This window comes from Lactuca virosa, chromosome 8 (assembly GCF_052849685.1).
Source record: "Lactuca virosa cultivar CGN04683 chromosome 8, Lactuca_virosa_CGN04683_v6, whole genome shotgun sequence".
NCBI classification, from domain to species: domain Eukaryota; kingdom Viridiplantae; phylum Streptophyta; class Magnoliopsida; order Asterales; family Asteraceae; genus Lactuca; species Lactuca virosa.
The window spans coordinates 166,685,503-166,711,900 of record NC_136433.1 but is presented as its reverse complement, the minus strand read 5'-3'; the positions used below and the strand labels follow the sequence as shown (position 1 = coordinate 166,711,900).

The 26,398-nt window shown below is 37.6% G+C and overlaps 2 protein-coding genes and 1 non-coding gene across 5 annotated transcripts; 2 read left to right on the top strand and 1 right to left on the bottom strand.

The window, feature by feature from the left end:
* The first annotated feature begins 4,648 nt into the window (after positions 1–4,648).
* Positions 4,649–4,755, top strand: LOC145134969 (small nucleolar RNA R71). The gene has a single exon (XR_013719450.1). It is a non-coding gene; the product is annotated as a small nucleolar RNA R71 (small nucleolar RNA).
* A 13,756-nt stretch (positions 4,756–18,511) lies between these two features.
* Positions 18,512–21,047, top strand: LOC145132355 (F-box/kelch-repeat protein At1g55270-like). Of its 2 annotated transcripts, none has more exons than XM_079067107.1 (3): positions 18,512–18,806; positions 19,290–19,397; positions 19,538–21,047. In XM_079067107.1, the coding sequence occupies exons 2-3, from the start codon at positions 19,371–19,373 to the stop codon at positions 20,798–20,800; spliced, it is 1,290 nt and encodes a 429-aa protein (XP_078923233.1). In that variant the 5' UTR covers positions 18,512–18,806; positions 19,290–19,370; the 3' UTR covers positions 20,801–21,047. The 2 variants fall into 2 exon arrangements, with proteins under 2 accessions (XP_078923233.1, XP_078923234.1); XM_079067108.1 differs by lacking the exon at positions 18,512–18,806 and adding an exon at positions 18,813–19,215.
* A 1,508-nt stretch (positions 21,048–22,555) lies between these two features.
* Positions 22,556–25,964, bottom strand: EMB1187 (Protein kinase superfamily protein). 2 transcript variants are annotated; one of them, XM_079063580.1, is made up of 11 exons: positions 25,813–25,964; positions 24,998–25,089; positions 24,727–24,833; positions 24,508–24,613; positions 24,253–24,375; positions 24,086–24,177; positions 23,910–23,994; positions 23,296–23,401; positions 23,150–23,216; positions 22,942–23,072; positions 22,556–22,845 (listed from the first exon to the last, which is right to left on the bottom strand). In XM_079063580.1, the coding sequence occupies exons 1-11, from the start codon at positions 25,917–25,919 to the stop codon at positions 22,797–22,799; spliced, it is 1,065 nt and encodes a 354-aa protein (XP_078919706.1). In that variant the 5' UTR covers positions 25,920–25,964; the 3' UTR covers positions 22,556–22,796. The 2 variants fall into 2 exon arrangements, with proteins under 2 accessions (XP_078919706.1, XP_078919705.1); XM_079063579.1 differs by having other exon boundaries at positions 22,942–23,034.
* Between the last annotated feature and the right edge of the window lie 434 nt (positions 25,965–26,398).

Below are 26,398 nucleotides of genomic sequence, written 5' to 3'. Positions count from 1 at the left end.
GCACCATGTGGAAACACCTTCTTTACCAGAAAAGGACCATCCCATCTTGACTTGAGTTTGCCCGAGAAGAGTTTTAACCTTGAATTAAAGAGCAACACCTTTTGCCCTTCATGAAATTCTTTATTTTCCTTGATCCTCCTATCATGCCAATTCTTAGTTTTCTCTTTATAGATCAAAGAACTAGTGTATGCATCATTTCTAAGTTCCTCAAGAGCATTCATTTGCATTAACCGGTTGTTCTTGAGCTCCTCCATGTTGAAGTTGCACATCTTTAAAGCCCAAAAAGCTTTATGCTCTATCTCCACCGGTAAATGACATTGCTTTCCATAAACTAACCTATATGGTGTAGTACCAATAGGGGTTTTGAAAGCTGTACGGAAGGCCCAAAGTGCATCGTCTAGCTTATCCAACCATTCTTTTCGATTGCTCCCCACCGATTTCTCCAAGATTCTCTTTAAAGCTCGATTTGTCACTTCGGTTTGTCCACTAGTTTGTGGATGGTAGGATGTTGAAAATTTATGGGTTACCCCATATTTACTTAGCACCTTCTCTAGTTGATCATTGGCAAAATGAGTGCCTCGGTCACTTATGAGAGCTTTCGGGACCACAAATCTTGAAAATAACTTCTTTAAAAACCTCACCACTACCCGACCGTCATTAGTTAGCAAAGCTTGTGCCTCCGCCCACTTGGATACATAATCCACCGCCACCAATATGTATTTGTTGCCTTTGGATATGGGAAATGGTCCCATGAAATCGATCCCCCACACATCAAATACTTCGCACACTTGGATACTATGTTGTGGCATTTCATTTCGAGATGAAATGTTTCCCGCTCTTTGACATGCATCACATTCTTTGACAAATTGGGTTGCATCTTTAAAAATCGTGGGCCAGTAAAACCCAATGTCAAAGATCTTCTTAGCAGTGTAATGTGCTCCATGATGTCCACCCGTGGGCCCGCTATGACATTGCTCCAATATTTTCCAGCTTTCATTCCCGAACACGCATCTTCGTATGATTCCATCCGCGCAGCTTCGGAAAAGATATGGTTCATCCCAAAAGTAATACTTTATCTCGGAAAAGAATTTCTTCTTTTGTTGACTTGTGAGATCTTTTGGGATGTAATTGCTAGCTAAGTAATTAGCTATATTTGCAAACCATGGTTCTTCTCCCACAGTCACCATAATATACTCGTCCGGAAAATCATCTCCAACTCTATCTTCTTGCAATCGCGGGTTTTCAAGCCTTGACAAGTGGTCAGCTGCTACATTCTCCATTCCCTTTTTGTCGCGTATCTCTATGTCAAACTCTTGAAGAAGTAGAACCCATCGTATCAATCTTGGCTTGGCATCCTGTTTGGCAAACAAATACTTGATAGCGGAGTGGTCAGTAAAAACAGTTGTTTTAGATAAAACTAAATAAGGGCGGAATTTATCAAAAGCGTACACCACAGCTAATAATTCCTTTTCCGTGGTGGTGTAGTTTTCTTGGGCTGGATTTAAAGTCTTGCTAGCATAATATATGGGTCAGAAGTGCTTATCAACCCTTTGACCAAGGACAGCTCCTAATGCAAAATCACTAGCATCACACATTATTTCAAATGGTAAATTCCAATTTGGTGCAACAATGATCGGGGCATTAGTCAATTTTTCCTTTAAAAATTCAAATGCCCCTAAACACTCTTTAGTAAAATTAAATGGTGCATCTTTTAGGAGTAATTGTGTTAGAGGTCTAGTTATTTTAGAAAAATCTTTGATAAAACGCCTGTAAAAACCCGCGTGTCCTAGAAAACTTCTAATACCCTTCACATTAGTTGGTGGAGGTAATTTGGCAATGGTGTCAATCTTTGCCCGATCCACTTCAATTCCCGATTTGGAAACTTGTGGCCCAAAACTATACCCTCCTTAACCATAAAGTGACATTTTTCCCAATTAAGGACTAAGTCGGTCTTTTCACACCTAGCAAGCATTAGGTCAAGATTTGTGAGACAATCATGGAAGGAAGATCCAAAAACAGAAAAATCGTCCATAAAGACTTCCATGAATTTTTCCACCATGTCGTGGAATATGGCTGTCATGCACCTTTGAAATGTCACGGGTGCATTGCATAGCCCAAAGGGCATGCGTCGATAAGCAAAAGTCCCACTTGGGCAAGTGAATGTGGTCTTTTCTTGGTCCAATGGGTCTATGGGTATTTGGAAATAACCCGAAAATCCGTCTAGGAAGCAATAATAACTATGGCCCGATAATCTTTCTAACATTTGATCAATAAAGGGTAAGGGAAAATGGTCTTTACGAGTGGCATCGTTTAGTTTTCGATAATCGATGCACACTCTCCAACCGGTTACCGTTTGTGTCGGAATAAGCTCATTCTTTTCGTTGGTTATGACCGTCATCCCTCATTTCTTGGGCACCTCTTGAACCGGACTCACCCACGGGCTGTCGGAAATGGAATATATAATCCCCGCATCTAAAAGCTTGACCACTTCTTTCTTGACCACCTCTTGCATATTTGGGTTTAGTCTTCTTTGGTGCTGCACAACCGGCTTTGCTCCTTCTTCCAGGTTAATCTTGTGTGAACAATAGGAGGGACTTATTCCCTTGATGTCGGTAATGCTCCATGCTATGGCCCGTTTTCGCTTCTTCAAAACTTGCACTAGTTCTTCCTTTTCAGAGTTGGAAAGGTCAGAGGCTATAATGACTGGCTTTTGATGGCCATCTTCAAGGAAGGCATACTCCAAATGTTCTGGTAACTTTTTGAGCTCAGTTTTTGGGTTCTGTTTGTTGTACTCGGCGAGTTGGTAGCTGAATTTACGAATTCTGTTTTTTTTTCGCTTGGACTCGGCGAGTAGATCGGCCCTACTCGGCGAGTTGAAGTGTCAGATTGCCTCACCAATTCTTCAAACTCAGCTTCTTCCAGCAGCCTCTCGATGTCCATTAAGTCTTTTTCTGCATCAAATTCTTCATCAAAAATTGTGAACTTGCTGGAATCTTCACTTATGCATTCCTCCAATAATTCATCAAGCATGTCAAGTGAGAATGCCGTGTCGTCACTATTCCGTGCATACTTCATAGGTTGATCAACCCCAAATGTGACTGAATCTTCTCCTACCCGCAAAGTGAGCTTCGAGTCCCTCATGTCTACTATAGCACTTGCCGTGTTGAGGAAGGGTCTTCCAAGGATGATTGGGACTTGAGGATCCGCCTCCATGTCTAGAATTATGAAATCAGCGGGAAATACAAACTTGTCCACTTTGACCACTAAGTCTTCACATATTCCTCTTGGGAAAGTGATTGTCTTGTTAGCTAAATGAATCACCATACGAATTGGTCTTGGTTCCGGGAGATCCAGCTTCTTGAAGAATGAATAAGGCATTAAATTTACACTTGTTCCTAAATCAGCCAAGGCATGAGTGGTAGCCAAATTGCCAAATTGGCAAGGTAAAGTTAAGCTCCCCGAGTCACCCTTCTTCTTTGGTAGTTTGTTGAGCATGGCGGCTGAGCAATTCTCATTGAGGACTACCTTCTTCACTTCCTCCATCTTCCTTCTATTAGTGAGAAGTTCCTTAAGGAACTTTGCATATTTGGGCATTTATGCGACAGCTTCGATGAAGGGTATGTTGATTTGAAGAGCCTTTATATGATCTAGAAACTTCTGGTACTCCTCTTCCTGCTTCACTTTCTTAGCTCGGCCTGGGTATGGCAATGGCGGCTGGTAAAACTTTTCAGGGGTCTGATTGTTCGGATTTGGCAGTGGACTCGCCGAGTCCATATTCTGTACTCGGCGAGTAGAGCTGTCAGATTGAAGATTTTGATTTTCTGTTTCCTCCTTCTGTGATTCTTTGGGTGCTTCATTCTGAATAGGGGCCAGAGGAGTGATTATTTTCCCACTTCTTGTTGTGACTATGTTTATGTGCGCGCCTCGTGGGTTGTTTTCGGTTTTGCTAGGAAGTTCGCCCGGTGATCTTTGGTTTATTTGTTGAGCAAGTTGCCCTAGCTGCGTTTCTATGTTGTGGATAGATGCTTGCTGGTTTCTAAGCATGGTCCTTGTTTCTTGAATTGCAGCATCATGATCACTATGTCTCTTTTCTGAAGCAGCTACAAATTTGGAAAGCATTTCTTCCAAACTTGGTTTTCTTTCTTGTGATGGCTCCTCCTTTTGGTAAAAACCCCTTCCCTTTTGCTTGAACTTCTCCTCCTTAGCCTTCTTGTACTCGTCATAAGGGAGCCACTCTTTCTTTGGTCTACGCCAATCTTCATCATATCGGTCCCCACTTGAGTAACAAACTTGCACCTTTTTGTTGCCATTCTCATCCAAGTCGCAGTCTCTAGTAAGGTGAGGCCCATTGCAATTTTTGCAACCCACCCGAATAGCATGTATCGTTTGGTCCATTTTATCCATCCTCCTATCCATGGTTTTTAGCATAGCCATAACTGCTGACAAGTCTTCTGAAGCTGCATAAGCGGCCCCCCTCGTCACATCATTTCTTGGATTGTGGTATTCTCTAGAATGCTTAGAGAATTCTTCAATTAGTTGCTTTATCACTGGGGGTGCCTTCTTCGTGAGTGGACCTTGCGAGTCAAGTAATTGCCTAGTGGTAACATTTACTCCATCATAGAAGATGGAGACTTCTTGTTGACTATTGAGGTCATGATGTGGGCAATTCCTTAGCAGGCTCTTGTCCCTCTCCCAAGCTTCATATAGTGATTCTCCAGCTTGTTGTTCAAAGTTAGCTATGGCTTTCTTTAGCTTGGATATCTTGGATGGCGGGCAGAATTGATCAATGAACTCTTCTTTCATTTGGGCCCATGTAGTGATAGATCCTGGGGGCAATGACTTGAGCCAATCCTTGGCAGCACCCTTCAAAGTAACCGGAAGCATGCGAAGTAGCTGAGTTTCCCGAGGCACATTTGGAACATTGAAATAATCAGCTACATCATTGACTTCGTCCAAGTGTTTGTAAGCGTCTTCATGGTCTTTGCCTGTGAAGGGGATCTCCTTAAGTAGAGCCAGGATGTGACCCTTGAGCTCAAAAGTAGCAGTAGCGGGAATTGCGGGTTGCACAAGTCCCGGTCCGGTATCATCGCGTATCCTCTTCTTCCATTCCCCCATGGGGACTTCATCAATGTTAGCCATGAGAATAGCTAATTCGTCGTCGGAATCGGAAACGTGACCGAATGTAGGGTCTTCTTCTTCCTCGGTCTCGTACTCAGGCACTTCTTTAATTGGGTCTTCGATTGTCAAAGAGGCGCTGGATGCTCCTGATTTGCTGCTCTTCTTCTTGCTGAAAACGGACTTTAGGTTCTTTAATGGCGAATTCCTTGAAGAAGCGGATTCTCCAACGAATTTTCCTTTGTTCTTCCTTAGGGCGGATTCTGGGTCGTCTAGAGGAGGGATCAAAGGTGTATCAGATCCTCGGGTCATGAAACAACTGCAAATAAAGCAAGAAAAACGCGTAAAAAGAACAAAAATAAAATAAAAGCTAAAACTGTGAACAGTGATGGACTCGCCGAGTTTCGTCGAGTGCACTCGGCGAGTTCAAGGTAAAAACAGAAAAATTTTCTACTTCATTTATTAAAACAGAGATTGATCAAAACCTATACTAACTACTAAATTACCTAAGAATTAACTTTGTGTAAGATAAATCCCTCACAAAGGATCGATAAAAATAGAAATTAGTGTTAATTTAGAACCGTTCCCCTGCAACGGCGCCAAAAACTTGATGTGTGTGAAATGCACTGGTTTTAATCCTACTTTTGAGTTATAAATTAAGCACACAAAGGCAGTGAACCTGTCTTTTAGTGGTATAGTTGGGTAAGTAGAGTGTCGAACTCAGGGAACGGTAAATTAAAACTAAAGACTAATTTTATCTAAATTAAATAGTAAATATGGGTTTTCTCTAGTTTTACAAGACTAGAAACTTACTAATACTACTTAGGCTAAGAACTAGAAAAACAAAGATTTAACTGAATTTAATAATAAAAGGGACTTCTGTTTAGTTCAACTCAATTGATCCTATGGTTGATATTATGGTAATAGTGCAATGGATTAATTCTTCTATTGGCTACCGATTCAAGTGATTAGCCTTGCGTTCGCTACGATAATCCTTAGAAAACAAACTAACTCAAACAGTGATCAGTTGTCTAATTTAATTTAATTCACTAGATTATTTATTCGGGTTAATTTAGACTTATAATAGCTAACTAAATTGGTCCTTTAGTTAACCTCTTGCTGATGGTCATCAAACAAGCTCACACATGAATTTACCTAATTTTTCTTATTAATTCTAGTTTCACGTTCGTTAGTCCTAGACATATGATAAAGTGGTCACATAAACATATGGGGTTGATAATTAAAAGATGTTCATACTATTTAATTATCTTCCTATTAACAGAAAATTAGTTATCATTCACACACAAGGTTCTTTAACAAGCTAAAATTAACAAAATCACCAATATTTAATTAATCCTACCATTAATCAAACCATAATATCAATTTTGTATCCCCAAACAGAAGTTTAAGAGTTTTAGCTCATGATTGAGGTAATTAACAGCAATAAAACGAATTCTAATTGTCTAACCATAATTGAGAAACAATAGATTAAGTAGAATGATGAGAATGTGCCTCAAATCTTCTTCGGAATTGGATTCTAGGTTGTATCTTCGTTCTCTAGGGTTCTTCTGGCTCTTCAATCGCAGCTTGCTTCTCCCCAAAGGTTCCAGAAGTCCTTTAATCGGATTAAGACCCGCTATTTATAATTATCACAAAACAGGGGCTACTCGGCGAGTAAGTCGTGGACTCGCCGAGTACTAGTGTGAAATCCGTGTTCGGTAAGGAATCTTGACTTTTCTTTCGGGAACATTCTAATGAACTCGCCGAGTACATGTGTGGACTCGCCGAGTAGGTGTGTAGTTTTCCCTTTTTCTTCATTCTTTGGTCTCTAATTGCTTCTCCTTTTTTCCTTTCTGCTTCCAAGCATGTCTTTTGGACTGAAAACACAATATAAGCATTATTAAGTACCTTTTGTCCATATTATGCATATAATTAGCCAAAAATGAATAGAAATATATGTTAAACATATGATTAATTATGCACATATCAAAATACCCCACACTTGACTTTTGCTTGCCCCCAAGCAAAACTGAATTTTAACACATTAGAATCACATAGGACAACTCCAGTCAAACCCAGCCATTATGCCAAGACCGCAACGCGCACATTTGTGTCTAAAATTTTCCTAATAACCCCCCATACTCTAAATACTCACAATCCTCATAAACATTCGCCCACTCACCCCGAACTATGCTCATTTTATGCATCCCTCCGAATCCATCCTCAGAAAACCTCTTAACCTCAAGGTGTTTTTGGTTGAGTAACCCAAGCATACATAATCTAGATAATTACAATGTATGATACCACATTGGAGCTCTTTGGAATTCTTCATTTCTTTGGCATTTGATCTTTGATCTCTTTGAATTCACCACTTTGTTGTTTGGTTTTTGGTATCTTCAACTTTTTGAATTTCTTGGAATTTTTGATCTTCTAATTTCATATTTGACTTTGATGCTCCAAAAATTCTTCCTTGAACTCGTCGAGTTCTTCTTCATATAAATTGGTACATTTCCTTGAACTCGCCGAGTTCATCCTTGAACTCGTCGAGTCCTTCGATCTCCAAGTCCATATTCCAATCCATCTTGTTAATTCCTCTTCTATACTTGACCCAATCGACCAGAAACAGAAAAGGTTGGGGAACCATACTCCGACTCGCCGAGTCCTATGAGCAACTTGCCGAGTCCCCCAAGGTCTAAGTCTACCAAGTCAATTTCAGTTGAGCTCATTGCATCCAAAGGGTAGATCTGACCTCCTAGGGTCGATATAACACGTAAAGTCACGAAATTTACGTCCATGCATGGGTCTTCTGTTGGATAAGGTGTCTAAGTCCATAACTATTTCTGGTATGTACTTGACCCGACCCGGCATGGTCCATTTGGGTTGCATGACATCATGCTTTTGGATAGACTAAATGAGAGAAATAACACTTGTGGTTTATTAATATATTATAAGTTCTAATATATTAATAATATTATTTAATTAGTATTGATCAAGAACTAATCTAGAATTAACTAAGTAATCAAAAGGAGACTAATTAAATATATGGGTTGATTGTGTAAATCATCCATACTTGTATAGTGGGCTAGATGCTTCATGGATTATCAAGTTGGGTTAAGGTCCATAGGATGCTCCATGGGAGTTACAAACCCATGGGTCATGGAAATGAAGAGCCATGTTACATTAGGGTTTACATGGTGTAACCCTAATGCAACATACTATATAAGCATACTTATAGCAACCAAAATCGGTTACACTAGTGAGACAAGAGGGCAATGCTGATTTCAAGTGTTATACAATTCTCTCAAAGTTTATTCCAAGAGCATTTGGTGTTGTGTGAAACATTTGAGGCATCACACTTGGGGTTCTAGGCTCTCAAGGTTTTCAAGGAATCAAATTAACTACAATGTATGTAATTCTAGCCATCTTTTATGTTTAAAGTTCCCCATATATGCTATATAGGATTATGAACCTTGGAAAAAGTATCTTGCATGTATTTTAGACAAACATAGATCCAATGTTTTCTAGGGTCGTATGTACACTTAGGAGTGTTAGAATGCTCAAAACCCATCAGTGGTATCAGAGCCTAGGCTTGTTTGTTTGATACTTGATGCAAAATTGTGAAAAAACTCGTTTTTATGCATTCTGAAGCATGAACTCGCCGAGTCCATGAGTAAACTCATCCTACTCATCGAGTAGGTTCTTGCACTCGACGAGTAGGAGCCCCTGAGTGCAGTTTTTCGAGTTTTGCTGCTGGAAATGGACTAGAAACATTACCCTAAACTGTTTTGGTGTTTTAAAACTTGTTTTAGATGGTTTAATGTTTGTTCTAATCCATTTATAATGGCTAATATCAAAATTACATGATTATATGTGTTCATATGTTCTTGAAATTTTGATATGATTATTCATGTTCTTATGAGTTCTTGATAGATCATAGGAATTACTTGTTTGATGTTGAATTCATGATTTTTATGTGTTTTAATGGAGTCCATAACTTGTCCTCAAGTTATGGATAACCAAAAGTCTCTTTGTATTAAAGCCATTAAAAGAACACATAAGTTACAAAAATGAAGAGTCTTCATTTTAATAACTCATAAGTTATCAATTGAAAGGATTTGTAAAGTTACAAAACTTGCCCTCAAGTTTTGGAACATGTAAAGTCATCTAGTAAACTTTAGTTCCAACCCCTATAATTTTAAAAGTTAAAATTCAACCCTTATACTTTATAATATTATAAGTTAATAATATATATATATATATATATATATATATATATATATATATTATATATATATATATATATATATATATATATATATATATATATATATAAGATCAAAGTCGTTTTACCGTTAGTAGGCCTCATTCACGAAGCCGGTCTATAAGGGGGGTATAAGGTTGTTGCCTATAAAATGGCAGCTTAATGGGTGTCCACTCTCACCCACCGCTTCCTTGACTGGTGGAGGGTCGTTAGCCGAACGGGTAGGACAATGACTTAAAATTTTCATTAAAAGTATAATGATTATTATAAAGTAACTAAATGTTTTTTATAAATTCCCAATCTTAGTTACTTTAAGAAAATGTGAATAAGGTGCTAACCCATGAAATTACACTTTGCAGTTTGATTAAGTCGTTAGTGGAGTGTGTGTGGTTAACCGGCACACTAACTTGGACTTAACAAGGTAGGAAAAGGGTGGCTTAAGGTTTTTCATAGGTCGGTGGAGCGCGTGTGGTTAACCGGCACATCGATTAAGTGAAAAACATTAAGGGTACCAAGTAATTTGCATAGTTACTTCACACCTTGTTTTGTGATCCTCGGTATCCCAGTCACAAAACATGAAGGGCACACTCGAGAGTGAAACATGCCATTGAAAAGTTCAATGAATCTCAAAAGAATCTAGGAGTTTCTAAAACCAAATAAAACCTAATAATTTATATATTTCGTTTTTCATGGTGGAAATTGGTGAATCGTCATTCACCTACCTTTCAAATATGTTTTAGCTTAGATTACGACATCCCTCTTCTAAGTTATAATATATTGTGATTGGATCCTAGCCTTAATATTACATTTGGGTGTTTTATTAAGGACTATCTTTATATCTAAACTAAACTTGTCTTTTTCTTCTTTTTCAGATGTCTTCCAACAATGCTGCTTCTGGCTCAAACCATACCGGCTCCTTCTCTCTCATGAACCTTTGTGGGAGAGTCATCTTTGATGGATCCAACTTTACAGATTGGATCAGGAACATCAGGATGGTCACTCGGTATGAGAACAAAGAATATGTTCTCGACAAGGAGCTTAAGGTACCCGAGCCGACTGCTACTCCTGAGGAGCTTGCTGAATATGAGGCACATGAAAGAGATGCTACCAAAGTGGCATGCATCATGATGGCCACTATGACAGCCGAGCTCCAAAAGTCCTATGAGGACTACTATCCTTTTGAGATGCACCAGGATTTGATGGACCGCTACCATCAGAGTGCTCGTTAAGAGCGATATGAAATCATCTCCTCCATGATAACGACCAGGATGAAGGATGGTGAACCCATCACGGGCCACATGCAGAAAATGAAAAGGTATGTGGACCGTTTGCTGAAACTTAATGTGAACTTCCTCGAGGAGTTGGCAATAGATATCATTTTGCACTCCTTACCCTCATGTTATGATCAATTCCGCATGACATACCACATGAACAAGGAGGAAGTTACCCTCAGCAAACTTCAAGGACTCCTAAAGACCGCAGAATCAGGTCTTAAAGGTAAGTCGGTTGTTACCACTCCTACTCGTACTCCAAACTCCGCACCTGTCCTGGCAATCGGGAAAGGTAGAGGGAAAAAGAGAAGAACCCTTCGAAGGGTACCAAGGGTAAGACCCTTGATGGCTCCTCTACAAGCGGAACCAAGAAAGGTTTCGTCACTCCTTCTTCTGATCCAAAAGAGGATGAATGCTTCTATTTCCATGAAAAGGCGCACTGGAAGCGGAACTGCCCAAAGTACCAGCAAGATTTGTAGGATGGGAAAGTAAAACCCAACCATGCAGGTATTTACACTATATTATCTAATAACTCACCATGTTCTAACTCTTGGGTCCTTGATACCAGCTGTGGTATTCATATTTGTTCTGATTTGCAGGGACTAAGAAGAAGTGAGAATGTGGAGCATGGAAAGATAAACTTGATCATGGGGAATAGGAAAGCTTCACATGTCACCAAGATTGGAGTTTATACTTTGTTGCTAAGTAGTGGGTTTACTTTAGATTTGAATAAATGTTGTTACTCGCCTGAAATGAAAAGAAATATTATTTCCTTTCATGCTCTGTATAAACAAGGGTTTACCTTTTCTTTTGATAAAGTTGGTGGAATAAATGCTTTCTTTAATAATGTGTTTTATTTTAAAGCATTACCTTGTGATGGTGTGTATGAAGTGTGTCTGTTGTAGATAACTTAGGAAATAATGTGTTGTGTATTGATTCTACTAATGATAATAACTTGGATAAAGCATCATTATGGCATTGTCGTCTTGGACATGTAAGCAAGAAACGCATAGGTCAACTCCAAAAGGATGGAGTCTTGGAGTCATTTGACCTAAAGTCAGATGATAGTTGTGAATCATGCTTACTTGGAAAAATGACAAAGTCACCCTTCACAGGTTCTTGTGCTAGGGGTGAAGGTTTGTTGGATCTGGTACACACAGATGTGTGTGGACCCTTCAAAACTTCCACAAGGGATGCTAATCGTTATTATGTGACTTTTACAGATGATTATAGTAGATATGGATATGTCTACTTAATTAAGCATAAGTTAGAGACTTTCGATAGGTTTAAAGAGTTTAAACAGGAAGTAGAGATTCAATTGGGCAGGAACATTAAGATGCTTCGATCCGATCGTGGTGGTGAGTATCTTAGTACAGAGTTCCTCGACTATCTTAAGGAATGTGGGGTTGTCTCACAATTGACACCTCCCAGGACACCACAGTTGAATGGTGTAGCTGAGAGGCGTAACCGAACCTTGTTGGACATGGTTCGTTCCATGATGAGTCGAGCTTCGCTACCAATCTCATTCTGGGGGTATGCCTTAGAGACTGACGCCCATATCCTTAATCTGGTCCCTACAAAGAAGGTTGCCAAAACACCTCACGAGATGTGGACTGTAAAATTTCCTAATCTAGCCCACATCAAGATTTGGGGTTGCGAAGCTTTCATGAGACGCGAGACTCACGATAAGCTCGAACCTCGAAGTGAGAGGTGTATTTTCATCGGCTACCCACATAAATCCTTTGGTTACCTCTTCTACAGACCTAGTGAGAATGTGGTCTTTATAGCAAGGAGGGGTGTCTTTCGAGAGAGAGAGAGAGAGAGTTCATAAGCCAAGGAAACAGTGGGAGGCAAATTGACCTTCAATAAATTCAAGAGTCAAGTGGTGAAGGAACCTCAAACCCTAGCAGTCAACTTGAGGAGGAAAATCCTGTTGATCCAATTGACGAGTCTGTACCTCTGAGGCGTTCCACAAGGGTTAGGAATGCACATGAGCACTACTATGGTTTCCATATTACTGCGGAAGGTGAGACACTTATCAGTGATGAAACACTGGTAAGTCTGGATGAACCTAACAACTTTGCGGAAGCCGTGGCAGGCCCCGAGTCTACTAAATGGAAAGAGGCAATAGACAGCGAGATACAGTCCATATATGACAATCAAGTTTGGAACTTGGTTGACAATGTACCAGGTCGTAAGACAGTTGGGTGCAAATGGATCTTCAAGAAGAAGACCGACATGGATGGTAATGTACACACTTATAAGGCACGACTAGTTGCAAAGGGTTTTTCTCAAACTCCAGGAGTTGATTATGATGAGACCTTTTCACCAGTAGCCAAGATTAAGTTTATTAGGGTATTGTTAGCCATTGCTGCATTTCATGACTATGAAATATGGCAAATGGATGTCAAAACCGCTTTCCTTAATGGAAAGTTGGCTGAGGATGTTTACATGTGTCGGCCAGAGGGTTTTGTCAGTACATAGTACCCTAATAGAGTGTGTAAGCTTGAGAAATCCATCTATGGATTGAAACAAGCACCTCACAGATGGAATCTTTGTTTCGATGAGAAAGTCAAAGAGTTTGGCTTTTCGAGGAGTGAAGATGAATCTTGTGTATATGTCAAGGCTAGTGGGAGTATAGTTAGTTTTTTGGTATTGTATGTGGTTGACATACTACTCATAGGAAATGACATCCCAACCCTGCAGGAAGTGAAGTCGTGGCTTGAGAAGTGTTTCGCTATGAAAGACCTAGGAGAAGCTGCCTATATTCTAGGGATAAGGATTCTGAGAGACCGGAGTAAAATACTAATTGGACTTAGTCAGAGTACCTACTTGGATAAGGTGCTGAAGAGGTTCAGCATGCAGGATTCCAAAAAGGGAGAGTTGCCTATCCAGTGTAACGCCAGATTGAGTAAGACTCAGAGCCCAAGTACCGAGGCTGAGATAGCAGAAATGAGTCGAGTACCTTATGCTTCCGTTGTAGGAACGATCATGTATGCTATGACTTGTACTCGTCCTGATGTGGCCTTTTCCTTGAGCATGGTTAGAAGATATCAGGGGAACCCTGGCAAGGCTCACTGTACTATGGTAAAGAACATTCTCAAGTACCTGCGGAGGACTAAGGACTGGGTCCTTACCCTTGGTGGGAGTGATGACTTGAGAGTTGTAGGGTATAGTGATGCTAGCTTCCATACTGATAGGGATAATTTCCGCTCTCAGTTGGGCTGGGTCTTTACCTTAAACGGAGGAGCAATTACTTGGAAAAGTTCCAAGCAGGAGACAGTGGCTGATTAAACTTGCGAATCAGAGTATATAGCGGCAAGCGAGGCAGTAAAAGAGGAAATATGGCTGAAGAACTTCATTGGAGACCTTGGAGTAGTACCAGCTATAAAGGAGCCTATGGGAATTTTCTGTGATAGTGAAAGTGCAGTTGCCTTAGCCAAGGAACCAAGGGATCACGGGAGATCCAGACACATTGACAGAAAATACCATTTCATCAGACATCGAATAGAAGAAGGACTCCTCGTGGCAAAGAGGGTATCATCGGATGAGAACCCAGCAGATCCCCTCAGGAAGGGACTGAGTAGGGCTAAGCATCTCCAGCATGCAAGGCGCATAGGGCTGAAGGATGATATTAGATTTAGTAGTTAGATAATTTTGAAATTTGTAAAGTGTAATTGACATTTGATGATGAATAAAAGGTGTGTTTATTTATGAGTAAAGTGTTGCTATCTTGTGTCGATCGTTTACTATTATTTCTTTTGCATGTTTTGACTTCCAGAATTTTTATGTTATATTTTACATATTATTCAAATTATCCACAGTCGGTCATATGTTGGAAGTAGATATGAATTAAGACTGTCATGAAGTTGACTTGTAGAGGGCTATGTGGTTAGACATAGCAAGAGATGCTACAACACTCATGAGTGATCATAAGTTCTGAGTACTGGATCCAACCCACGCTCACTGGTATCACTTCATGGAATTTATCTCGAGTGATCGTGAGACGGTAATATCATATAAGTCTTCAAACCTAGAGATATGACTTGATGCCTATGAATTGGTCATGCATTGATTGCACGAAACCGCATTGGTAACTCGATGTTATAAAACGTGTCTTTGTGTGTGACTCAACAAGTAGTAGAGCAAGCATATGAGTCGAAGTTTATATGTTCCTTCTTGGATTAGAAGCGCTATCTGGGCCCCTCGATGATTTTGTTTTGACCTATGTATCGGGCCCGGTCATAACTAAGTTGATGTGTTCAATTAAGTTCCATGTCAAATAAATCGGAAATCGAGAAACAAACTGCTGGACAACAAGTAAGACATTGTTCCATGTATTTGTCCGGCTGATATCTAGAACAGAGGATTATATGATCACTTATCTTAAATGGCGTATCATCATCTTCTCAGTTCCGAGAGACCTTGAAAAGAGCTACGATTACTGATCGGTTTCTGAAGTCATACTTGCAGTTATAGTTATTAGACTTATCCAAGTGGGAGACTGTTGGATAAGGTGTCTAAGTCCATAACTATTTCTGATATGTACTTGACCCGACCCGACATGGTCCATTTGAGTTGCATGGCATCATGCTTTTGGATAGAATAAATGAGAGAAATAACACTTGTGGTTTATTAATATATTATAAGTTCTAATATATTAATAATATTATTTAATTAGTATTGATCAAGAATTAATCTAGAATTAATTAAGTGATCAAAATGAGACTAATTAAATATATGGGTTGATTGTGTAAATCATCCATACTTGTATAGTGGGCAAGATGCTCCATGGATTATCAAGTTGGGCTAAGGTCCATAGGATGCTCCATTGGAGTTACAAACCCATGGGTCATGGAAATGAAGAGCCATGTTACATTAGGGTTTACATGGTGTAACCCTAATGCAACATACTATATAAGCATACTTATAGCAACCAAAATCGGCTACACTAGTGAGACAAGAGGGCAAGGTTGATTTCAAGTGTTATACAATCCTCTCAAAGTTTATTCCAAGAGCATTTGGTGTTGTGTGAAACATTTGAGGTATCACACTTGGGGTGCTAGGCTCTCAAGGTTTTCAAGGAATCAAATTAACTACAAGGTATGTAATTCTAGCCATCTTTTATGTTTAAAGTTCCCCATGTATGCTAGATAGGATTATGAACCTTGGAAAAAGTATCTTGCATGTATTTTAGACAAACATAGATCCAAGGTTTTCTAGGGTTGCGTGTACACTTAGGAGTGTTAGAATGCTCAAAACCCATCATCTTCAAGCTCAAAAGACCCGAAAATGAAGTCTACAAGATGCATGGGGCTCTCATGGCCATAAAGTTGGCACCTTTATGCCATGAGAACCCTCCAAGGTTCAAGATATGAAGTCATCACTCTACTATATGCTCTACACTCGATTGTGACTTAGAAATGCCCCAAAAATGACAAGATTCAAGCCCTAAAGAAGATCTAACAAATGGGAAGTCAATGTTGAAGCTTTTTACCTCAAACAAGCTGGAAATGTAACCAATACTCTAGATCCACTGCCTTCTTCTTGAACCTCCAATCCTTTCCTTCCTTCTCCAAGCTTCAAATCACAAAATGGCACCAAAATAGCTTAAGGACACTCACAACTGATTAGGGTTTCGAGAATGGGGTTTGAGGGTGATGGAGGCTGGAATGGAGGCCAGTTAAAGTGTTTAAATAGGGTGCAAACCCTCAAATTTAGTGTTTCATCCAGACAGGTCTACTCGTCGAGTCGGGGCTTCCGACTCAGCGAGTAGACTCTTCCATCCGCGTCCAATCCTTCGCATCTACTCGACGAGTTGGGCCTCCAACTCGTCGAGTCCCTGAGTAAAAATGCAAATACTTATAATAAAATACATACCGGGAACCGGTCGTTACAGAAAAACTTTAAGTTTTAAAGTACCTATGTACTTATCCAAATTAGTAGATTTTTGAGTCTAACATGTAGCCCAGACGAAGAAGAAGATATGGGAAGAAGAATCGGGCTACTCCGAGTCATATGAGATTGTTGTGAGTGTTTAAAATTGAGAAAAAAGTATGCATATATCCGGTAAGAAAAAGAAAATGTCTTTTAAGTCTGGCAAATTTAAGTTTTCAAGTACCGATGCTTAAGGCTATGTAACTTAGGCCATACTTATCCAAATTAGTTTATATCTTAAGCCTAACATATAGTCAAAATAGAGAAAAAAATGTATGTACAAAGAATCCGCTAAATCCAAGTTCATATGACAGAGTTGTGGTTATTAAAAGTAAAGGAAATGCAGTAAAATATAAACATAAATTACAATACGATTCCAATTTTTACTCGAATCGAATGGTGTCGGACCCGACAGTCTCAAAAATAAAAATCATGAATTAGGAAAACCGAATACCAACCCGAAAACCTATATGGTATTGGCTCGGTTGGTATCGTCACTTTTTTTATTCACACTAATTTTGTGGGGATATAATGGTCAATTTCTTAAATTATGGATAAAAATGAGTTTTATAAAACATATGACTAACTTGTTACGGTCGTGCAGTAAATAATTTTATATAATATCATAGTGAACTATGTTCTCTAGATCACAGTTATGATCAAAAAAATTGTTTGTTTTAACACATTAAATGTTTTCTTTTTAATTTTAAACATAATAAATAATATACAATAAAAAGGAATATAACTTAGGAAGGTAATGAACTTTTGTTCTTGTTAACATTTAGTATTTTTTTTATATATCATTTACTATTTAACTTGTTGCAGGTGTTCACAAGATACCATGTGACCTATTATTGTAGGCTTTCGACAATTTTGGCGTCTCCGGCAAGTCTCCGATCAAGATGAGTTTTTCAGTGATTTCTCGGTGGTTAAAAATCTACCATGGATGCAACTTTAAACCCAAAAATCGAAGTTCATCCATTTTTCAGATATCTGAGTCTTGAAAGACACGAACACTCCAAATCGATTTCATCCATGGAGTGAAATCAAATATGAAAAACAAGCAGGTGGGTATGAAATCAAATTGAAGGACAAGAAGACGTGTCTCTGAAATTGAATCTGAAAAATAAGAAAGTGCATGTGTGTGGCAAATCTGAGAAACCCAAATATGTTGAGCATCTTCATCATGTTCATCATCTAACAAACACATAAACTATGTTCATCTTCATCGTGTCTATCATCCAACAAAACCCTAAATCTGAATCAAAATCATAATTGGAAATTTAAACCCTAAATCCAAATGAGTTTCCTGATTTCGTTTATAAGGGATGTTATGGAAATCGATTTATATGTGAGAAATCGAAAACCGGTGGGAACCTCTTCATATCGTCGCGATACAGAGGTAATAATCATGGAAATCGATTTGTGTGCGAGAAATCTAAAATTGAATGTATTCTGGATTTGTTGTATGCGTTCTGGATTTCTTGTATGTATTCTAACACACATCTGATTTGGTAATGTTCAAGAATTTTTCAATATTTGACAAGAACTAGTCGATATATTTATGTTTGACCAGATACTCGTCGGATAAGATAATCAGAGAGTTGTCGGCAAAGATAATCACTAGAAACCTTAAATAACATGTTATAATGATATTTTATAAACAAAGACAAGTTAAATAGTAAATAATATATAAAAATAACTAAAAATAAATAAAAACTAAAATTGATTACCCTCATAAATTATTTTCCCATCATAAAATCATAACTTACCTTTTTGACATAAAATGTTTGAAGAGTATTAAAAGTTACTAAACTAATGTAAAAAACATTTATTCACACTTTGTACTTCCAATACATTAAAAAATAGATTAAATAAGCTTAAAAAACACTCCTCTCTCTTTCTCTCTCTCTCTCTCCAACACAACCCTACAAATCTCTCTCTATACTAAACACTAAATGAAAAACACCAAAACAAGGCTGCAACTTTCTAACAAATGCTGACTGATTCCCTTTATTTTAAGTTAATTTGAGAGGCCACCATTACGATTACTATCATCATCATCTTCTTCTTCCATATGCACACTCACAAATCTATCTCTTTCGCATAATGGTTTAGGTTTGTTTTTGACGCACTCTTTTTGGGTTCATCTAGAACACAACACTCTTCTGCTTGTATTCAAGCTCTTCAATGGGCCCTCTTCTCCACTCAAGACTTTAATGGTGAGAAAACAGTAAAAAGGAGTCTCCATTTTGCTTTTCTTTTTTCCACCATTTCTTGCTGTCTTGCATTTTGGGGGTTTTAGGTCAAAATTATCGTTCTTTGAGTTTCTTCATAATTTCTTAGGTCTTTATTCATGGGGTTTCGATTTTTTCTCTCTAGAATTTCTGGGTTTTCGATTTTGTATGTGGAGATCTGAGTTTGAGTTAATGCTTTTTTATCAACTTTATTGACTGTTTTTAAAAGTTTATGCCTTTTGAATGTATTGCTCTTTTCTTTACCTTCAATCGGGTTTCAAATTCAAATTGTGGGTGCTTCGCTTCTTGAATCATAATCTTGATTTGAATCTTTAAGTTGAAGGAACCCTAATCTCAACAGGGTCCAATCTATGTTATCAACGCAAAGATTTAGGTTAATGTTATTGAAATTAACTAAAATCTTCAAAAACTGAATCTTGAATCTGGGTTCATCTGAAAATGTGGTAGGATCGATACTTTCTTTTGAAGCTTACCATTGGAGACGATGATGAATCATGAAATCTTGATATAGTCGCCGGAATTTCAAGAATGGAAAGAGGGATTCAGCCTCCTTTGGTAAATTCTTCATCTTTTTCCATAATCTTCCATTAATTACAGATTAAAAAAACAAATTCACGATCTTTTTCTATAATCTTTCATTAATTAAAGATTAAATAAAAAAAATCAATGTAGTAAGCTCAACATGTTTTTTACAGGTGGATACAACAGCTTGTTTATGTAGAGTCGACGTCGGCCTGAAAACCGTCGCCGGAGCAAAAAGATTCGTCCCCGGTTCAAAGCTATGTCTCCAGCCGGACATCAAATCATCAATCCACCCAACCAGACAAAAACCACCACGCGACAGAACCCGCAACCAATCCCCACTCCTTCCCGGACTGCCCGACGACCTCGCCATCGCCTGTTTAATCCGCGTTCCAAGAATCGACCACCGCAAGCTCCGCCTAGTCTGCAAAAGATGGTATCGTCTTCTCGCCGGAAACTTCTTCTACTCTCTCCGGAAAAACCTCGAAATCGCCGAAGAATGGGTTTACGTTATGAAAAGAGACAAAGATCGGAAGATGACATGGCATGGATTCGACCCCATGAACCACTTCTGGCAACCGCTGCCACCTGTCCCCAAAGAATACTCCGAAGCCGAAGGTTTTGGTTGCGGCGTTTTGAGCGGATGCCACCTTTATTTATTCGGCGGAAAAGATCCGATCAAAGGGTCGATGAGACGAGTGGTTTATTACAGTGCCCGGACAAATAAATGGCATCGAGCTCCCGATATGCTCCGGCGTCGACATTTTTTCGGGTCTTGTGTAATAAACAACTGTTTATACGTCGCCGGCGGCGAAAACGAAGGTATCCACCGGTCGTTAAGGTCAGTTGAGGTTTATGATCCGAGCAAGAACCGGTGGTGTTTTGTGGCGGACATGAGCACCGCGATGGTTCCTTTCATCGGGGTGGTGTACGGCGGGAGGTGGTTCTTGAAAGGGCTTGGGTCACACCAACGGGTGGTATCGGAGATGTATGAACCGGAAACTAACGTGTGGAGACATGTTCACGACGGAATGGTGGCGGGGTGGCGGAACCCTAGCACTTGTTTGAAGGGGAAGCTTTATGCGTTGGGGTGTAAAGATGGGTGTAAAGTTAGGGTTTATGATGAGGAAACGGATTCATGGAGTAAACATATTGATAGCAAGATGCATATGGGGAATTCAAAGGGTTTAGAGGCGGCGGCATTGGTGCCACTTAATGGGAAACTTTGTATTATAAGGAATAATATGAGTATATCTTTGGTGGATGTTGATGGTGGAGGTGGAGGTGGCGGAGGGGCGGCGGAGGCTGAGCATTTGTGGGAGACACTTGCCGGAAAAGGGCAGTTTAAGACTTTGGTGTCGAATCTGTGGTCTAGTCTCGCCGGAAGGAACCGCCTGAAGAGTCATATTGTTCATTGTCAGGTTCTTCAAGCGTGAGGTTTGAAGGTCAACAATGGCGGGTATATGATGGTCTATTAGGTTGTTTTAGATGTTTTTTTTGGGGTGCAAGAACTTATATATATATATATATATATATATATATATATATATATATTATACACACTTGAATGTTTTTAGTTTTTTTTTAACCGAAATTTTGGAGTATATTTCCTCTTTTGCTCATCAAGATTGTCTATTTAGACCTTGTTTCCTTCACATGAAAAGATAGAACAATGTTATTCAATATTTGACTTACATTGGATACACAAGACTCGAGACATAACAATGTTAATACTCTATTTAAACAATGTTATAATGTATTTGATATGCATTGGATTTGGTATAGAATAAAATTGTAACTATGGGAAAAAGAGGGAAACACCCTTGTCATCCAAGTTTATTGTAACTATGGGAAAAAGAGGGAAACACCCTTGTCATCCAAGTTTTATCGTGATTTGTCTTGTCATGTGTAACTAGATCTACTAATCTACTAGGTTACAATTATCAAACTAAATATAAATATACATAATGGGTTGTACTCCATACAATAAAAGTTGTATATCACGAACTATTTGGAAAAGCTTCATTTGGGTTAGGAATGTTCATTATTTGGATAAAACCGAATTGTTCAATTGGATTGGACTATTTGGTTCGGATATTCGGATTTTTAGATTGGTTTTCAACAAAACCGAATTACTATTTTGGATTTCGGATTGGTTTTGGTTTATAAAATATGAACTGAATAATCAAAAAAAAAAACCGAATAACAATTTATTATTTATTTATTTTTAATATAACTATAACTATTTATTAATTTTATAATTTATTTTTTCAAATAAGTTTAAAAAGTATAATCTAATAAAAAACATTAATATGCATTTTCTCTTAAAAGTTCCTTATCTATTAAATATTAAACTATAATATACATTCCTTATAGTTTATAAATTTTAAATCACAACTTAATATTTTTTGCTTCTATAAAAATTGGATAATATTATAATTATATGTCATTTTAAAATGTTTTACTTTTTGAAAACCGAATTATAAAAACCGAACCAACCGAATTGTAATTGGATCGGATCGGATCGGATTTGAATTTAGTTTGGATTATTCGGATCCATATTTTGAAAACCGAAATCAATTTGGATTTACTTAATTGGATCGGATCGAACCGATCCATCCAAACGAACACCCCTAATTTGGGTTGTTCAACTATAAAATAATAACATATGCAATTAAGTTTATTTACACTACATTAGGTAAAAAATGTCATACCTAAATAATAAAATGACTTTTAATACATTAATTAGTTAGGTTGCGAGGCAATTTCAAAGTTGGATAGTTGATGTTAGATTTGCATCTAATGAGAGGTGAGATGTAAAGAGAGATGAGTCCATAAGGATCTTGGAAGACTGATAGTCTAACACTCTTAACTTAAAAGAAAAATTGTTGCTGTTTTTAATTAAGATGTGTTGGATATATGGGGATACTATTATAGTCTTATATCACGTTTGAATATTTTTCGAATTTTTCATGCTATTATTTGTTATGAAATTATCAAATTAAGGTAGTTTATTAGTTCAAACAGTTTTATCAAATGCAAACCAAAATTCTTCATTTAAATTATGGGCATGTTAACGAGTTTATGAAAAAATTTAGGAGCTTTTAGCTTTGAAAAAAAAATAGAATTAAAGAAAAAACTTTGCTTGAAAGTACAAGTTTAAAGCTTTTATTTTAGCTTTGAAAAAAAAATAGAATTAAAGAGGTATTTTGAAAAATTAAACTATAATAAATTACAAATGTCCACCTGCTTTCTCTTTTCTTCTAAGTTCTAAAACAATCAATTGTCCTCACGCCTTCCTCTTAACTCATCCAAGTAACACAAATTACAACATCAAAAAAAAAAAAAAAAATTACCTAGTCTTGGATTCAGAAAGGTAAGACCTACCCAGAGAAAAGCACGTGTCTTTCTGCTTCTTATATTCATTATATCTCAGAAAGAAATAACCAAGATAATCGAAATCAATTGGCGACATTTTTGCCTGTTTTTCAATAAACCAACCCATCAACAAAATGAATTCCCACATTCTTTCTTCAAAAAAAAAAAATAATAAATAAATATTTGTCTGTGTGTGTACCTGGATGAGAGCCCATAGAGCCCAGTACAAATGTGAAGCCAACATGTAACAGCTCGTTTCAACATAAAGCACCTCCAAATCCTTCTCTGACACCTGTATACAGTGACAGTGACAATGACAGATGAGCCAGCCTAGACCCACCATATAAAATAGCCTTAGAAAGTTTGTCCAGTCCAGTCTGTTTATCAGATATAGTTTGCATGGTTACCTTATCAGGTCTTTCAGATTGTAAGTAATGCCTGAAGAAATGATATTGTTCATCCTTATTCGGGTACCTATATCATCATCATCATCATAACAAATGTTAAATAAATTTATAAATTTAAAGCTTTTGTAAAAACAATATAAGCTTACAAAGTGTAGTCACAATCATAGCCCGCATATTCATTGAAGTGATTCCCAATGTCAAACCCTCTATAACTATACGATCCATATTCAAAATCTATGATGTACAGTTTCTCTGCTCCAATATTAAAAAAAAAAACACCCATTAGATATATATAAATAAGGGCATTCACGTCTTTTTCACAAACGAGATATCGAAAGCGAGTCCTTGTCCATCCTGTTCCACCTTTTTGAGCGGGACAAAAATAATTCAATTTTTATCTCACCGACATCAGTCTCAGTCACAATCCAGTGCATGTCAAACTATGTACAACTTGTCTGTGATGTATTGTCCTGTGTAACAAACGGGGCCTTGGGCCCCGCTTGTTACACAACACAAGACAGTTTTGTACTGTGTTTGTCATGCATTGGATTGAGACTGAGACTGATGTCGGTGAGATAAAAATTGAATTATTTTTGTCACGCACAAAAAGGTGGAACAGGATGGACAAGGACTCGCTTTCGATATCTCGTTTGTGAAAAAGACGTGAATGCCCTCGTCATTAAGTTTGTCTAGTTGAGTTTTATGTTGTGATTTAAATTAATAAGTTTAAAAAGTAAAAAAGATTTGGGTAGAAAAATACCTTCGTCTTCATTCAGCATCAGATTTCCAGAAAGCAAGTCATTATGGGAAAACACAACAGGAGCATTAAGATGACCTGTCAATTCCTGTCTCATAAATAAACTATGTTTCTTTCAAATTTTCAAGACTTCAGCATACAAATTAACTACCCTATTTTATTAAAAAAAAAAAAATTACCTTGAGTTTGATAATTTCTGTATGGACTTCCTTAAATGAAATTGTATTGTATCTCTTTTGCTTCTCATGATCATCAAAAGTAAGACTGGATGCTGCCATCAACAGAACTTAAACTTTCAGCTGTTTTTTTTTATATAAATAAAAAAAAGTAAAAATTTAAAAATCACCTCTTTCAAAAAATTTGGAGATGTCAATCCACAGCTGAGGTTCCTTGGATCCGGGAATGTCTACTTGATGAAACCTATTAAGTTGCTTTGCAATTTCAGCTGCTAATTTTGGCTTTCTCAAGTCTGTAGTACATATAATATTAACTTATTAAATATCAACAATCACATTGAATATCAAATCTAGCAATGTTTCACCTTTTTACTAATTAATGCAACAATGTTTCATTTTTTTTTATTATCAAATTTGGTACTTACCTAATGGTTCTAATGTTCGTGCATGTATAAAAGATTGCATCATTCCATTCCCAAATACCCCTAGCAATTTGGCGCCAAATCCTGCAGCTGAGAGATAATGAATCGCCTATACAAAAAGATAACAAAATACAAAGTGAAAACAAGCATATCATCAGCTATAACAAATTATTCACAAGCAAAAAGATTGTGCAACTAATATGTATTATCTTTCTTTCTAACCTTTAGTTCTCTTTCCCTATCAATGACATACTCTGTGTTTGGACCATAGAGTCTAACTGTCACATGCACAATATTCCCATCTTGTTCCTCTACTGATACTTTGAGCACTACAACAGCAAATTCCAGAGGTTATGATATAAAAAGAATACAAAAACTGATGTGTCTTTATCTTTTAGTCTTTGAGGTATAACAAAAAAATGTAGTTTTTGATTGGTTTAAGTCTAGTTGATGTAAAATCAACAACTAAAACAAATAAATAAAAGATACCTACAGAGATTTGTGATGCCACCAGCTACTCTTTGGGCAGAGAAATGTGATTCATCCAAATTTGACCATTTTTTGAACAGGTCCTTACAAAGCTTTCTGTCATCATCAAATCATGAAACATATGGAAGTTGATCAACATGATTTCAAGAAATCATATTAAGAAGTAGAAACAACAACTTTTTTTCATGAAAACAAGAGAATTAAACAATAAAAAGAGTTGTAAGTAGGGTTTGAGATCAAATGATCTACATGTCACTGTTAAATTCAATATGTTTTGATACAAATTGTGTGAGTACCTTAAGCAATCAGTAGAACTACTTACACAGAGGCCATAGATTGGTAAGAATAACCCATACTAATTACACATTTAGCAAGCAATGGTTAGACATTAAAGTGTCAATTTAGTCGACCTAAGGAGGCATGAGATGAATCGATATAATTTTGTTGCCACTGATTCATTTCAACATTGAAAAGTGAGAAAATTTTGCAACTAAATCGACAAACGACTACTGTAAGTATGATAGAACAGATTTAGTAACGAGCATTAGATCCAGTATACTCCTTGTAGTAATAAAACCATACTAGTTCCTGCGAATTTGAAACGTAGGTTTTCAATTAACTCAAGCAGGAGAAATCATTCAGTGATACAAGTAAATTAAATCACTCTGATTGATAAAATGAATCCCCCTTACGAATCCAAAAAAAAGGAAGAAGATTTGACGATTTAATTCATCCGTTTCATGAGCAAACTAATCTCAAATCATGTCAAATAGATCAACCAACAGAACAGAGATATTTGAAAGAGCGAAAAGAGCATACACGAGACTAGGTTTCATCTCCGGAACAGGAAGGGTGTGGTCAACGGTAAGAGAAGAATACGGAATCTGGAGGTTGCTGTTACTCCGAGCTTCACCGGAGACATCCATGGCGTTCCACACGTTCGCTGCGAATCTTCTTTGATTTTGTATGTGAAGTTGTGAACTAATTTAAATGGAAACGCTAAGTAGATATTAAAATAAGTAAAAAATAATAAAAATTGGGAGCTGTTTTAGGTAGGGTGTGCGCGGTGCGGTTTAGAGCCAAAACCGCAAACCGTACCGCACATGTGGTTTGAGTTATTTAGAAACCGCAAACCGCACCACGAACATTCAAAACCGCATTATGCGGTGCGGTTTGGTACGGACGGTTTATGCGGTTTGAGTAATTATTTATTTTAAATTTAATGACAATACTATCATCGTCGTCACTAACAGCTCACTAAGTGGTCATTAAGAAATTTGGTGGTCATAGAATTGTGATCATTAACTACTTATGAATATACATAAGTTAAGAAACATAGTGACCATAAAATAGTGGTCACTGAATCTTAGTTGAAAATGAATTTGAGACAAAAAATATTGTCACT